At 34.3% G+C, this 15,727-nt stretch overlaps 1 protein-coding gene across 1 annotated transcript; it reads left to right on the top strand.

Annotated features, from left to right (window-relative positions):
* Positions 1-573: 573 nt before the first annotated feature.
* LOC129758302 (cuticle protein CP14.6-like) lies at positions 574-1,650 on the top strand. Its single transcript, XM_055755782.1, has 2 exons — positions 574-1,007; positions 1,082-1,650. Exons 1-2 carry the CDS (start codon positions 993-995, stop codon positions 1,505-1,507), a joined length of 441 nt encoding a protein of 146 aa, XP_055611757.1. The 5' UTR covers positions 574-992; the 3' UTR covers positions 1,508-1,650.
* The last annotated feature ends 14,077 nt before the right edge of the window (positions 1,651-15,727 follow it).

Below are 15,727 nucleotides of genomic sequence, written 5' to 3'. Positions count from 1 at the left end.
TCTGTTACTTTAAAAAAATAACTTAAACATAAATAATACAGAAAAAAGCTGTGAAATAGTTTGAAGATTTTTAATAACCGAATTTTTAATAACCGAAAAAGAACTGAATATTGAGTTCATCAGCCCCTGTAGTTATGCAATTTAAAAAGTTTGTCAAAAATTTTCCTCGATGATTAAGTTTTTGAAGAACAAAAGTTATTTCTATTTATAGAACTAAGCATGATATTCTCCGCGAAAAAATAAGACTTCGACAGAAATTTCAAGTAACAGCCTACGTTTCTTAAAAGTATTCAGCATCAGCATTGTTGACTTGACAGGATATCTTTAGGAAATCCACACCTTTTAAACGGCGCATCTGCTGCTGCAAGGATGCTCCAATTCAGGTATCTTTTTCTCCGGGTACTCGTCATTCAGTGAGGTGAGAAAATTCCATCAACACCACGTCGTCTCCGGCATGCCAACCGGCAAAAGGTTGATGCTTCGAATGTCCTACGGTTTCGGTACAACACTTTGCTGAAAAGCATCAGCAGAAGCAACGATTAGTAGCAGCAGCAGCAGCAACATCAGATTGTAAAGTTTTCGCTCCCCAATTTGGCCTGGGGCAGAAGAGAAAAAATAAGCTATCTCAGGCGTGCGCGCGGTCTTTGGAGCAGCTTTGCGTTATGCAGTTCAGCGGAATAATAAGTCGGATTGCTGTCAAAGATGACGATGATGATGGAGATGGAGAAGAATAAGAAGCAACCTGTAGCTTAGAATATAATTTGGTAATTTGTTAGTAGTGATCGGTACTACTTTTTTTGCGCGGTGATTGTTGGTGTGTTTGTAGAAGAGCGAAAATGTAAAATCGTTGGAGTTTTGCTCAGAAGAGGCCCACCTTAAAGTTTGATGTTTAATGGGCCTTGTATAAAAGATTGAACAAGTGCTGGATTAAGTATCAGTTTGTTCTAAGTCGTCTTCTAACAGTGTGTCATCCTGCTAATAACTTCGTCATTATGTATAGCAAATTGGTGAGTGGGAAGAAAATGGATTTCTTCGTAGTTGAGGTTGAAATTTGTGCTAATAATGTGATACATTTCCGCAGATTGTGTTGACGACTTTGGTTGTGCTAAGTGTGGCGGCACCTCAAAGAAGAGTTGCAGCTGGTGGTCCAGAATCGCAGGCAGTCATCCTTTCACAGGATCAGAACCTGGACCCAAGTGGTGCGTACAACTATCGATATGAGACGAGCAACGGAATTTCGGCTCAACAGTCGAGCTTCGATGGGGCAAATGCTGCTGGAGAGTACTCTTACACCGGTACAGATGGAAATCTGTACAGAGTAGTGTATACTGCCGATACCCAGGGATTCCAAGCCCAAGGCAATCATCTTCCAGTGGAACCCCCAGTACCAGATCACGTGCTTAAGGGATTGGAAGATATCCGTCGCAGTCCTCCAAGGGACCCAGAATTCAATCTGGCAGCTCTGGACGCCACGATTGCCAGACTTCGTGCCACACTCGGAAAGTAAACTTCCACCGAAATTAATTAAAAACAAAATCAAGTGAAATTTACTGCATCAGGCTCACTGAACCCATCGCAAAAAACCAGTGGAGTGCTGATTGTTATTTAATTTGTGTAAATAAATTAAAATGCTTCAATTGTAAAACCAAACCTCGTGTCTGTGTGTGATTTTGTGTGCATGCTACTAGTGACCATTATTATTCCCCTTCGAAGAAATTTGGATCAACTTCCTACCACCGCCATACACACCGGATGCAGCTCATTGCATTTTGGGCGGGCTGCTTTGACATCGCTCTACTTGTCTGTGTAAAAACCATAATTTAATCCGGGGTTTTTGTAACCAATTGTTCCGCTGCAGAATGCACGCACCAACTTTTGGCGCCCTTTTTCACACGTTGCCATGCAGCAAAAGAACCGAAAGTGATAATAATCCCAAATTTATTATCGGAAATCGTGTTTAATTAATACCGGGGGTTTGGGGCTTACAGCAAAAATATCAGGCTCATCACGACCGACCCGAAAAAAGGAAAACCGCGAAAAGTGTGAGCAGCACGAAAACAATGCTATCGAATATTGTTTTATTTTTCCCGCTGTTGTCCCTTTACTCATTTGAGAGCCGCTAGCATTGTCTCATCATTATTGTTGTTTGGTGTTTTTCGATTTGGCATTCCGCAGTGTGTCCTTCCCAGGACGACGACATGCGATCGTAAATCATTCGGATCCTGTGGGAAGGCGAAAGTCGATTCTCCGCTGTATGATGAGAATTTTATTGTCTTCTGGACGAATTGGGTCGGTTCCATTGGAGGGCTCAAGCCAACTCTATCGGATTGACTTTATCGCAAGAGGTGCAATATTTCAAGCCCTAAGGGTCGAACATAGTGGCAACAACTTTCTAGAAATTTTCCCTTCTATAGCCAACGAGTCTACAATAAAAGACGGGAAAAATTTTGGAAAGTTTTGTTGAAGATTTTTGTTCCAATTTACCTTCTATTCTTTACCATTTTATAAAAATTTTCATAATAATTATGTAATATTTCGCCGCCGTCCGTGGCCTTGAGGATAGCGTTTCAGTCTTCTAAAGCCAGAGGTCATGAGATTGAGTCTCGGTCACGGCATATACAGTACTCTTTCTGTGGGCTGGTGGTGTTAGCATAAATAAGATCTAGCCATTATATCCTTGAAAATGTACGCTTTAGTCTTAAGTAGAATTTAGATCTCTTCAAAGAAACATGAAGTTTCACTGAGATCCTATATGTACTTATGTGTTCGTTTTTTTTAAATATTGAAGGCTTCATATGATCCTTACATATTTTGGACAACTTTGGGGCAAGTATTGCACTGAAACACGTGTATGTTTTGTTCAACAACAAATTTTGTCATTTCATCTATCTTTTTCGTTAATTCTCGATGATCTGAATTTGGACCCCTTTCTCAATTATTTTTTCAAAATTTAGATTTTCGAGGGCTCGAAAAAAAACATTTTTTTTTAAATTATCTTCTAAACATATAGATTGAGTTATTTGAGGGTTTTATCAATTATACATGTTTAAAAATGTTTACCCACTGAAATAGTAATGGAAGGTTTAATTATACAACAAAAGCTTTCCAGATCTTCACTTTTGGAGTCCGTATTAGTCTTGATCGCGTCACAGTACTCTCTGTTCACATTTTTTGCTGGCCATGCTACGAATAGATCTTCGCTGCTAACTAATAGTTTAGCTTAAGCTTGCCAGATTGCCCGGTTTTATCCGGGTTTGCCCGGATATTTGATGCAAAATTTCGAGAAAGTCCAGTCCGGCCCGGTTGCCCGGATATCGTGAAAAAGTCCGGATATTGCCCGGATTTTTTCACAATTTTCACAAACAAACCAACAAAAAATCAAAGTTTTTGAGTAAGTTTCAGCCAAATCGATTAACGGTATGGAAATTTTCAACTGTTGTTTCAAATAATTCCTCTGATTTACTTTTATAAACCGTTAAACATTTAAGTGTTCCTAAAAGTTTTTGGAAGTCTGCAATTGCATTAATAAAATATTAATTTCATTTTTTTTTTTGCATTTTTTCTTTGCTTTTATATATAATAACACCAGAGTTTTGCCTGGTTTTTGCCCGGTTTTTTGATTTGAAAAATTGAAATCCATGCCCGGATTTTGCCAGGTTTTTTTGAAAAAATGCCCGGAATTGCTAGGCTCGGATGGGAATGAAAAAAATTCTGGCAACCTTAGTTTAGCTTGTTTATTTAATGATTCTCATAAAAGTTAATTATTTTTCGCAATATGCATTTGGTTTCCCAGAGATCAATTCATAGCAACGCAGTCTTCTCCAGAATCTTTTTAATAACCAGCTTCAAAGATGTTGAAGTAAAGAGCTTTAAAGCTGACTTTTGTTTGCTCAACGTTTCGGATCTATCAATAAAATAAACATTCATCAATGAGATGATTTATTGAATTGGAAGACGTATTAAATTTTTTTCAAAGAAGACTCTTATTTTTTAGATAATAAATGGAATATATTACAAAACCAATATTAAGACTAAAGAATAAAGAAACAATCGAAACTAAATTTGAAGCTCTCATTTCAAACATGTAGCTCCGTTATAAATGTTTACCAATGATTAGAAAATTGGTGATACAAAATTTGGAAAGGCTTTTAATTACTAACTGTAATTAAAATTTGTTAACAATTATCATACTTCAAGTCAATTAGAAATAAATCCTTCCAATATATTGAAATACTCACTTCTAACCGATTAGCCATTCGTTGAAAAAATTCGATCTGTCCACGATCGCTGTCATCCGTGGAATTCCAGATCACGTCCAACCCAACGTCATTCCTTCTATCTTTGCATCTAAAGTATGTGAAACTGATCCTACAAAAATATTCTTAACTGATGATTCAAAAATTGACGGCTCGAATAGTATTTAGTGAATGATAAGCACTTTGGAGCTTCATTCAAGTTTTGAGAGCCATGCTCCGTTTGCCCCATCAAGCGAATCATCCATTTGCAATGTATTCCATAAACTCTTCGAGTATAAAACGAGTGAAAGGAAGTGTTTTTTTACAAACGCCAATCATTTTTTATTACTTCCTGGATCAGAGCGAGTCTCGCAAACGGATCGATTAATGTCAAAAGAAAGCTTGTCAGTTAAAAGTCGTATTATTTTTGTATGGATTTTGTCCGTTTTCCCCAAGGAATATTTATAGAAGGTAGTTCCAACTTGCACTGCCAAGGCAAAACTTGTTATTCTAGAAGGATTCTTGCCCTTCAAGATCGGTACAAAGAAATTGGATTTTCAAGTAGTTTTTAAATAAAATAGACCATCGAAGTTTGAAAAATGGTGGATTTTCCTAACTCAAATTTGCTAAACTTCAAAATTAGTTCAAAGTCTTCCCTGAAAATGTTCAAATCAGTGCATTTTAAGATCCTTATCACAACAAAGTAATCAAAACACAAACTTTCATAAAAAACCACAATCATTTATTGGCATTTTAGTAAATCGAGTTAACAATCATCAATTGAGTTAATTGTTCCACATAAGAGTTGAATAAGGTAAAAAGGTTGGATAAAAACCATGACAATCAGTTGAACACTCAGTAGCTACCAGCTAGACCATTTTAATACTAAATTTTTCTAAATTTTTGCACTTTTTACCTTAATGATGACATTGCATTCATTAATTAAATAAGAAAAAAAAAACATAATGCAATCCTAAATGGACAAAAAAATTCCATAACATAGTGAAATAGAAGCCGTTCAACACAATCAAAATGAAATTGGAATTCATGTTAGTTCTAAAACGTGTTATCTCTGAAATTTCTGCCATTCGCATGTTTATTTTCTATACATTCGTTTTTGTGACGTCACAAAAAAAATCCAATATGGCTCTCGACACTACCTTATTTAAATATTTCTTTCGTTTTCCCGGACCGATCCGAGATATTATCCAAACAGTAGCGCCACAAAGTGCTCCATACTAGATTTTAGAGAATTTGGGAAGCTTTTAGGAACAGGCATACAATTAAAATGAATTTAGCTCCTAATGTTAATTTTTAATAATTATTGGGCAAAATTTTGTCATTAAAAGGTACTACCAAGACACGCCGACAGAAATATATTTGATTTCTTACAAAATTTTTCGAAAAATGTGCAAACAGCTCTCACATGAGAGCAGACATTTCAGAAGTGCATTTTTCATTAATGAAATAAAACTCTTAAATAAATCTATAAAAAATCTAAACCATTTTGAATCTTCTTTCAGTACAAAAAACAACTCAAACACTCCGTTGATTCCAGAAAAAATCATCAAATTTGTTACTTTGGTTAAAAGAAATCAGGATAAAATTCCAGTTTTTTCAACCAGGATTTTTCCTTGTTAGAATGCTTTCCAAAACAGAACTTTCGTAAATTTAGCTTACAAATATCTCCAACAATTTTTTTGAATGAATGTTTTTTTCTGAAAATATCACTTTTTCATTCAAAAACTTTTAAAATACTTAGGTGTGTTTTCAATAGCATGAAAAACACTAATTTTTGAAACTCAATTGATCGCTTAGTAGCTATCAATATTTTTTTCAAAAAATATTAAAAACACTAGAAGAAGACCTAAAAGTTGATTCTACTTACTTTTTAGGAGATCTCTGAAGTAAAAAGCCGCAGTAAAATGAGTTTTAAATTCATCGAAAATGTAGACCCTTTTGTTTACCTTTTTTCCTAACTACAAAATGTCAAACATTAACCTGGCATCGCGGATTCCTCGCTGCTAAAAAACAGTGTCGAAATCACAGAAACAAAAATCGTCATCTGGTTTCACTGGTTGAACGAGATCAACTTCAGACCGATTTCAAGCAGACTATTCAATCTGGATTAATCAAAGCAACCATTATTTTTTCAGTTGTCACTGTTCAAAAATTTGTTTACAAGTTTGGTACAACACTTGATTGAATTATAAAACCATTCAAGGGGGACAACTCAAAACCATTTTTTTTCAGGTAATCATCCAAAAATAATCTTCGCCGAAGGGTCTTTTGACCGGAGATTTATTTTGTTTGGTGAAATAAAATTGAAATACATGACCGAAACTGTTTTTTAATCATTTTTTCCAACGAAAATTATCAAACAAATCAACAAAACAGAGAATCAACATTCAGAGCATTCGGATTTTTTGTCCGATTTTTTGGTCGGAAAACTGTTGGATTTTGGTCGCAAACTGTCGGATTTTGGTAGGAATACTAAGATATTTTGGTCTGGAAACGACTTAATTGATTTGACAGCTCACTCGCCAAAACTTATCGTCGTACACAGGGGAAAACGATACAAAGAAGTGATCAAAATTGTTTACGCCAAAAGAAAGCGTTTGAGACCTACAGTGTCTTCGGGACATTTTACCTTCATTTCAATTACTTAAAATCGAGCTTTTGATAAAATTTTTTAAATCACCTAGTAGAGAGAAAGAAAACATATTTTTTGTAATTTTCATTTTAGAGCTGTTGTGTCTTCAGCAAGATTTAGATTGTAAAGAGTGTAGTAATTTTGTTGAACACTTCAACATCGTAGAAGCTGACCATAAGAAAAGTAAGAATGGTCAAAAATGAAAATTCAAAATTTTTCGTTTTTTTACATCTTTTCAGGCAGAGCTTATAGATTCAATTCAAAGTATGTTTGAATGAGTTTTGAGTCACTTTGAATAAAACAATTTTGTAGAACAAAAAAATCATACCAAAGCATTTTGTTAGTTCAAGAAACGAAGGATTTACTATAAAACCGAATCGCATATGATTTAGAAGTTCTAAATTAGAACTGATTCTACTCAACGTCTTAGAGAATTCTGCGTAGGATGTGGTTTTCAATAACTTTCAATCGTTCAAAAATATGTATATTGTCAAGATTCATCGCCCTTTCCATAATGGGGTGAGTTTTTTGGATCACTAGTTCAATTTCCCATTAAGAGATGGCACTTATCAAAATGGTTCCTTAGGACAAAAATTTGTATGGAAAAATTGAGAGTTACCTTTTTTAAATTTTTTTTGCGTAACTGGCACACTTTTTTGAAACTTCTAAAGGTTCCCACACATTTTCCGGATCGTTTGCGCCCGGTGCTGATATCGAACGAGATGGTGAAAGTTGTTAAAATCGCGAAAAACTGTCGGTGAGAGAGTAATTTTTTTTGTTTTGATTTTCTATTCTAGGGACAGAAGGGCTGCCAGTTGGGAAATATTTTTATGTTTCACAAAATTTTCTTAATTTAAAACATTAACATAACACAATACGCCGAAAATATTAGTAAAAAGCTTATTATTGATTGCTAGTTTGCAGAAAATCAATCGAAAAGTAATGTTAAATTCATATATCAATGAAAAGCCAATAACTTGACCAACAAAACCCACTCAAAAAATTATACGAACTCGGCCGAACTTTTAGAGTTAAAACTTACTGAAAAAAGGTATTATTTTGGATATTTTGAAGTATTTCTCCTTTCTTAGTTGAAATATGTATCTGACATGTTCGACGAAATTGTGTGTTTCAACAATTTGAACAACTTTTTCAAATTCACCAAGTTTGTAAATTGTATACTTAAAAAAGATATTGAATAAAAACTCAAAATTACTTGTATTACTTTTAAAATGTTTGTTACTTTTAAAATTTTCATGCGACCTCTGTGTGTTTTCAACTAAGTTTCTTATACTAATAAGATCTACAACTTTTGTGAAGACATCAAGTCTAAACTAATTATTTTTAGAAATATTTTTTTTATCCCCCTTCCAGGCGAAGAAATCACTTTTCTCTTTAAAGAATTTGATAGATCATCGAAAAAATATAAACATATTGTGAGACATTAAATGCCTACCGTTTACCGTTTGTCCGCAAATTATTTTGATTGCTTATTAGGTACATTTAACCCTGTGAGCGGCGTTTTATATTGGTCGCAGTAACGAGTTGAAGGTATTTGTTTGAGATACTTGAGACATGTTTCAATGGCTCACGATCAAAAAGAGAATAAACAAATACTGATCCCACAATTTTACGAAATGATATTTCCATATTCAAAAAGCGTTAAAAAAATATTTGGCATCCTTTTTGCTTCCAATCCGTTTTTCGCTTTTTGTTTTGATTGGGCTTGGGCCTACTAAAAAGAATAAAGCCTACTCTTTACTCTTACACAAATTTTCATAATATTCTCTTTAGTAAAATATTTTTGACAGACATTCAAGGAAGTTGTATTTTGGTGCACAGAACGCGATTTTCAACTGTCCGAACTGCATTCCGGATAACTTTAACAACACCATCCTCATTATAACTGCAACGCTTACGTACCTTTGGGACAAAAATCGAGGTTTCTAACTCGGTAAACTGGAAATATCAGGCTACGATCAAATTGTCAGTGAATCGGACGGAACGATCGATTGTTCCCGTGTGTTCATATCTGCAGACGTCAAACCAAATGGACATAGACCATTTATACGATTTATCCCACCTGTATCATCCAGTCCCCAGGCAGAAAATGCCGCTTCATAGCCGTAAGCAGCTAACGAGAACAACAGGCAACAGCTTAAGTCGGGCGACACAAGTGACATCTACTTCAAACCGGAGGTGAAGCAACAAAAAAAAAAATGTTTTTCCTGATTTTTTTTGGTGCCAAAAAAGAGGATACAATCAAAACATCCATTGTAGGTATATTTTTTGAAAATTTACTTGAATCAATATTGACACTCACACTGTTTTGTTCATTGTAGAGAACTGCAATGAAGACGGCGGAAAAACTAAACCAGTTAAAAACTACCAGGATCAAGATATTCTACTTAAATTTTCCAAGTACTATGAGGAATTACAGTAAGAGCTTTTATCATCGATGATTTATCGGAATACGATTTCCTGCAAGTTTAAATTGTAACCAATGCGGCTGTTAATTTGTAACAAAGAAGATAAATAAAATCCGTGACGAGTATGATTTTTGATAACGGTGATTTGTGGATGTTTTTCATTTCGATAGAACGTTTCAAAAAAAAAAGGAAAAGCTGCAGCAGAGTCAAAATTGACATAATTCTCAAACAGAACATCATATCGGAGTTAATTAAAATATAATAATATAACAACATTTTTATTGAATGTTGCTCAAATTTTCAGCTTAAACGTAGACTACAAGAACAATTTAACCCATTACTTGAATCTTGACTTACCAAACAACTTAACAAATTAAAAAATATAGAATTTCTGGATAGGTTTTCATGATGGAAGCAGCGTTAATTTGCCGGTAGGTTTGCCTTGTCCTTGGAGAGCGCAGATCCATGTCTATTTCATTGGCGTAAATTCGCTAGAGGAAAAAGATGTAGAATTGACAACCTTTTTTCAGTACATCTGGACCACATCGGCTACCGGCCTGCCCCTGTTATGTTCGCAGACGACTTGCGCTTCGAACGGGGAACCAACATCATCTTCGGACGATCGTTCGAATCATTCTATTTGCTTTCCAGGTTGGTAAACCATACATAGTTCGACCAAACGAACCTCATCATGCGAAATACCAACGAAAGGCCTGGAATTTTAAATAAGATTTATTGTAAAAATACCTACTACATATTATGATTACTACTTCACTTGAGCAGAAAAATAAATTTAACCTGCTATCATGTTCGATGCGTAAAACTGTATAAATGGAACGAGCTATTGTTTACTTTAAATTTAATTCCGGTAAAACGAAATTTCAAAATATCGAAAGTCTTCCAAAATTCCGAAGCTTCCTGTATGGAAGTGTTCACTTTTCGCTGTGTATATCCGCATAGTTATGGAATCAAATGTCGTCTCGCGTACACAAGCGTACCGGGATTTCTGAAGTCATCCATGGGAAAATCTCCTTGTGAATTCCTGGGATGCTCGATAAATTTACCTGCACATAAGTCCATGACACGGCAGCTCGTCTTTTTTGTCACTATTTAATGTTGTTCCTATCATTTTTACCTAAAGCAGAAAACGTATGAAAATATACAAAACCCACAAAACTGATCGGAACCAAACGGATTAAAAATAACTTCTTCAGCATGAAAATCAAAATCAAAACAAAACGAGGAAAATTCTCGCTCTTAACAAATTCCCTCTCTCCACTGAGAGAAAATTGACAAGTGGTGGCTCCAAACGGTCGGTATGTAAAGGCGCTTGCCGACAAGCCCCATTCTGATTCCCCATTTCAAGCGTGAATTTTGTGGCTTAAGTTCTTTCTGCTAAAGCATTTGATCACGACGATTTGCTTTCATTCGGAGGCACAAAAACGCATTCACTTCGTCTGGCGACTGCTAATATGGCGATAATTGTCGTCCCTAAATCATTCCGCTTTCCATATGAAATAATTCAATTATGGCGAAACTTTTCCCATTGGACGCGGACGAAGGCTGGCGGATTTCAAACCTCTCTACCGCGCTCAATTGTTCCCCCTCTTAAGCGTTCGAGTGCATGTTGTAAACTTTTCAACCGAGCCGAGAGCACACCAAACCAAAAAAAAGGCTTGACGTTCTGCGTGAAAAGCCGTGAAAATCCCGCCAAACTTTACGACCCACCACGACCAGAGGGGCCTATCCATCTACCCCAAAAACCATCCCCCTTTCCATTTGCCTGCTTCCGCAACAACCTGATTGCTCTCCAAGAGCCAGGATGAGCTCAAAAATGAATTACCCGCGTGTGAGCGCGTGTTCTGGGGACCATCCAGCAAAAAGCATTCCTCGGTGAGGTGATTTTTTTTTTCTCGGTTTTTGCTCCTCCGCTGGAATGGACTTAATGAGAGGGATTTTCCGACTGCTTCCGAAAGCCCGAACCCGAGAACGACACAGAAGGAAAATGATGGTGTGTCTGCTGCCTGGTTAAAGCCTTTATGCCGCACAGATTTGTGCCTGCAATTAACAATGGGAATAAATAATGAAATAATTAAATTTCCGACTTATGCCACCGAGCATTGCGTTGACTTTTGGCAAGTACTAGCAGTACATTCAAATTCCAAAATTAGAGATGCTTTGTGGCGTTTCAGGTGAAAGGAGAAAAATGGCTTGCCGGTGCTCTATTTTTGTTTCGTGAGCTCTTTAAGGATTTGATGTACGCTGCAGTGCTGCTTTCTGAAGTCTTTAGAAAAGGTCGTCATTCATTTCATTTTTAAATAACTTTAACGAAATTATTGCATTTCCTCAAATTGTGTCGTCTGTAAGAAAGGAAAGAAGCAAACTTTTTTTTTCAGAAATTTGAAATGATTATAAAGGAAAGTTGAGTTAATATTAACAGTGAATTTTTCAAAGATTTCCTTATTGAAAGCTGTAGGGCTTTTTAAAGTTCAGTTGAAACAAATCAATGGAACGTACAATACTGTTTGGTTCCTTTAGCCCTTTTTTCAAATATCCTGTGAAAGGAGTATTAAACATGATCGTAGAGTTTTCCAATCTCCTTGTAGGTTACATGGAACTTTAAGCTCAACATAGCATTTCATGTATCGGGGTAACTTTTATCACCTTGGATTTTCGTTTCCAACATCGCTAATAATAGTCTTGTTGAAACGTTGATATAGCCATTTTACTATCGAAATAAAAACATGAATTGCTATCATTTCTGTTTTGTCTGAACCTGATTCCCACCTTTTCTGTCACTTATACTCGTTTGGCAAAAAAGCTTATAGTGTTGCATAAATTTAGGATCAAAAACAAAAAACTATTCTATAATTTTAACTCTGAAAAACTAATAAAATTCAAATTTTATGTATTTTTTTCATTCATATCTAAGCGTTGAATAGGTTTCTTAGTTATTTTACTAATACATGTAAACTTTTAGAAAACTCTTATGCTCTTTAAAAATGAATCAAAAATTCACAAAAAAAACCGTATCATCACAAAAACTATGGAAAAACATAGCTAAAGATAAAACTTAAGTTGGACAGAAATCAAAATATTTCTAAAGAAGTGCTTTTATTGTATCTGAAAACTTTGGTGGTCAGCAGGTCTAAAATAACCTTTATTCAGGAATTTTAAAAACTAAGTTTAAAAAAAATCTTCATAAAATCCTAATTGTGCCTGTCCGAAGCTTGTTGCATAAGCTCATAATAAAGAAAACAGTTATGTTAGAATATATTAACTTTCTAAATGGGTTTTTTAAACTATTAAAGTTGATCCAAACTACCCCTTTGATCCAAGTAGCTCCAGATTACGGCGCCTAACGAGAATTGTAAAATAGAGCTACCGATATTGAGGTTGCAATGTGTATTTATTAATGTGTATAGCTTCAGCAGATTTTATAACAATAAGCATTCCTCGATCATAAACCCTGATGATAGATACTAATTAAAATAAAATCTCTATGAGGTGTAGTTTTTAAATGGTAAACTACCACTTTGCTCAGGTAAAAACCAAGATATGACGGAAATTTATTTTTTAAGCCTCGAATAATTCTTAAATCGTTCGATCTTTGATGATATTTAGAGTTGAATCTTGTTTACTCTTTTCGACTTATAATTTAAGTACATATGTTTTTCATATAAAGTTTGAGGTTGGAATCCACTACAAGTACATATGACTTGATTTTCTATGCTTCATATTGTATTCTCTCCACTGACTGAATAACACTAAATCTTTTAAGTGTTGATTTTGCAATCGACAAAGTAGACCATCATTTAGTAATCATTCTGCTTCAAAGCCTTATATCTGATCAGGATTAATTCCAGAAGATTTTTTTAAATTTTATCGTGACTACACAATTAAGCACATGCCTTCCTCGAGCACGGATTTCGGATAAAAAGAAAAATTGGCTGGGCAAAACAGGAATATCTACTGAACAAATAACTTTGCATTGATTGAAAGTATATATTATTAAAAGTTAAAATCGGGGTCGGTCTAACGATTTTGACACGGTTCGATTTTAGCATGGTTCGATTTCTTCATGATTTGTTTTAGCACATGTGTCCAAATCAAACGATAATTTCTTTGCGTTACAAAATTTCTGTGTGTGTACATTCAAGTCAAGTCTGTGGATTAAAAAAAATCCTCAACCTAGTTGGAGCCGGTGGGATTCGATCCCCGAACGACAGGTTACAAGCCAAACACGCTAGTCCCTAATGACTAAATTCCAAATACCTTGTATTAAAAATGATAAACAAAACGAAAAAAATGGCAATAAATTGTGTCCACAACATGATCAAAAATAACCAAAAATTGTTAAAATATAACTTAATATGACACTTATGATAGTAAAAATGGTAAATTTGAAGAACAAGAAAAGAAACGGTCGGAAATATAAGTTTGTTTTAAAAGCTACGAAACAAAAACTCTTTATTTAAATGTAAAACCTTTAAATTCGAATTTCAAATACCAAAATCACTTTCATGTGTGCTACATTGGAAGAACGTTACAATACCAGTACTATAGAATAACTAAAATAACAACTGACTGATGATTTGAATACGTTTTTAATGAGTTTTTTTTTATCTTAAGTGAACTGCAGAACAAACGTCCCATGCAACAGTTCCAAGCAGTAATATAATTATGCTTTGAGACATAAATTTGCAATGGTCATAAATTAGACTAAATGACGTCTCGATCATGGCAAACATAATACAGCTTCTCCAATTTTTACGTTTTGTAATGAGAATTGATTACCTAAATCTTTTTTTTACTTTAAATGAATAAGTTAAACAAAGTTAAAACAAAAATTTAGTTTTTAATATTAAAAGCAAACTTAATTTATCGAAGTTATTTGGTTTTAATAAAAGTTTTATTTATTTTGAATTTGAATGACGAAATTAATGAAATTGAATTGAATTTTATGGAATAAGAAATGTGTCTGAAATACCTATACTTTCTTTTTGTCACTAACTTAATTATCATTTTGAAAATGAAAGTTTTAGGAAGAGATAAAAAACTTGATCTACTCGTGTTATCAAATGCACTCCAATACAAAAAACCTAATTCTGCAGAATATAGTTTAATATTTGAATGCATTATAACCTAAACAATACTTATTCATACATATAAATAATCAAATTTTCATATGGACACTACTATTTCAAGTTAATGATCACGTAAAATGAATTTGATTTCAATTCAAACGGTGAATTCAAAATACAAAAACTCAGTTAAATTACTGAAAAGCAAATTCTTTTGGCATCGCTGGTTGCTTTCGATTTTACACCTCCGTATTCTATCACACCGGTGGACGGCCAACATTTTTGGTCTATATTTCAGAGCACCTGCAACGGTTCAGGTCTAAATATTGGTTTTAGGTATACCAGTTTTAGCAAAATTTTAAATTTTGGAATCGGCTAAAACACGCGCTCCCCACCGGTGTGATAGCAAATTTAAAACGGGTGCACTTTTATTGCAGACACTCAATAATTGAGAAGAAAAAACTCATTTTAATTGAAAAATTGCTAAGTTTTGATTTTTACACCGTCATTAATTTCATTAACTTAAAGTCTTTTTAATGAAGTTTGTTCGAAATAAGTAGAAATGGATTGACGATTGAATACCTTTCTTTTTCCAATTGACTTCGACCGATTTCTTCCAGGCCGTAACGAAACCCCCCTGTCGAGCTGGATCGGTTTTGACTATTTTGACTAGTTTCAACTTGCTACATTGACAACGACCTGACTAGATTCGACCAAAACATTGACTCATTGAACAACTACCAGTTGGCAAAAACCAGTTGAAACCGATTTTTATCTATGCTCGAACGAAGCTTAAAAAGCCAAAATGACTATGCGCAGCGAGAAAAAAAAGCTTAAATGAAACAAAAAAAAAACATTTTCCTTTTAAAAATTGACTCATTTTGGGGTGCTGATGCCAACTATTAATTTAGTTTACCAGTTCTTGTTTAAAGGTAAAAATTCATAAAACATATTTGTGCTTTTGTTTGGGCAAACTAAACAGATTGGCAAACATGCTCCTTTCAAGAATTCTTAAGTAAAATTTTCATGATTATCAGTAGTTTGTAATGTAGCAGACGGCTTTTTTTAACCAGAAATTGAAAGGAATTTTTTCTAAGAATCATGTCAGTTTAGTCAATGTTATCGAACAAAATATCATATTTTTCGGTTTTTATGTTAAAACCGTGAAATATGATATATTGTTCGTGTAAATAGATTATAAATATTGTTAACATCTTTTGACAAAAATCGGTCATAACACTGATATTCAAATTTTTAAAAAATTTTTAAAGTTTATTGTTGTTTTGCGTTAATTTCATAAGGATGCTTCTGTTATTTTCCTTTTCT

This window comes from Uranotaenia lowii, chromosome 3, assembly GCF_029784155.1.
Source record: "Uranotaenia lowii strain MFRU-FL chromosome 3, ASM2978415v1, whole genome shotgun sequence".
NCBI classification, from domain to species: Eukaryota; Metazoa; Arthropoda; class Insecta; order Diptera; family Culicidae; genus Uranotaenia; species Uranotaenia lowii.
This window is presented reverse-complemented; position numbering and strand designations above follow the sequence as displayed.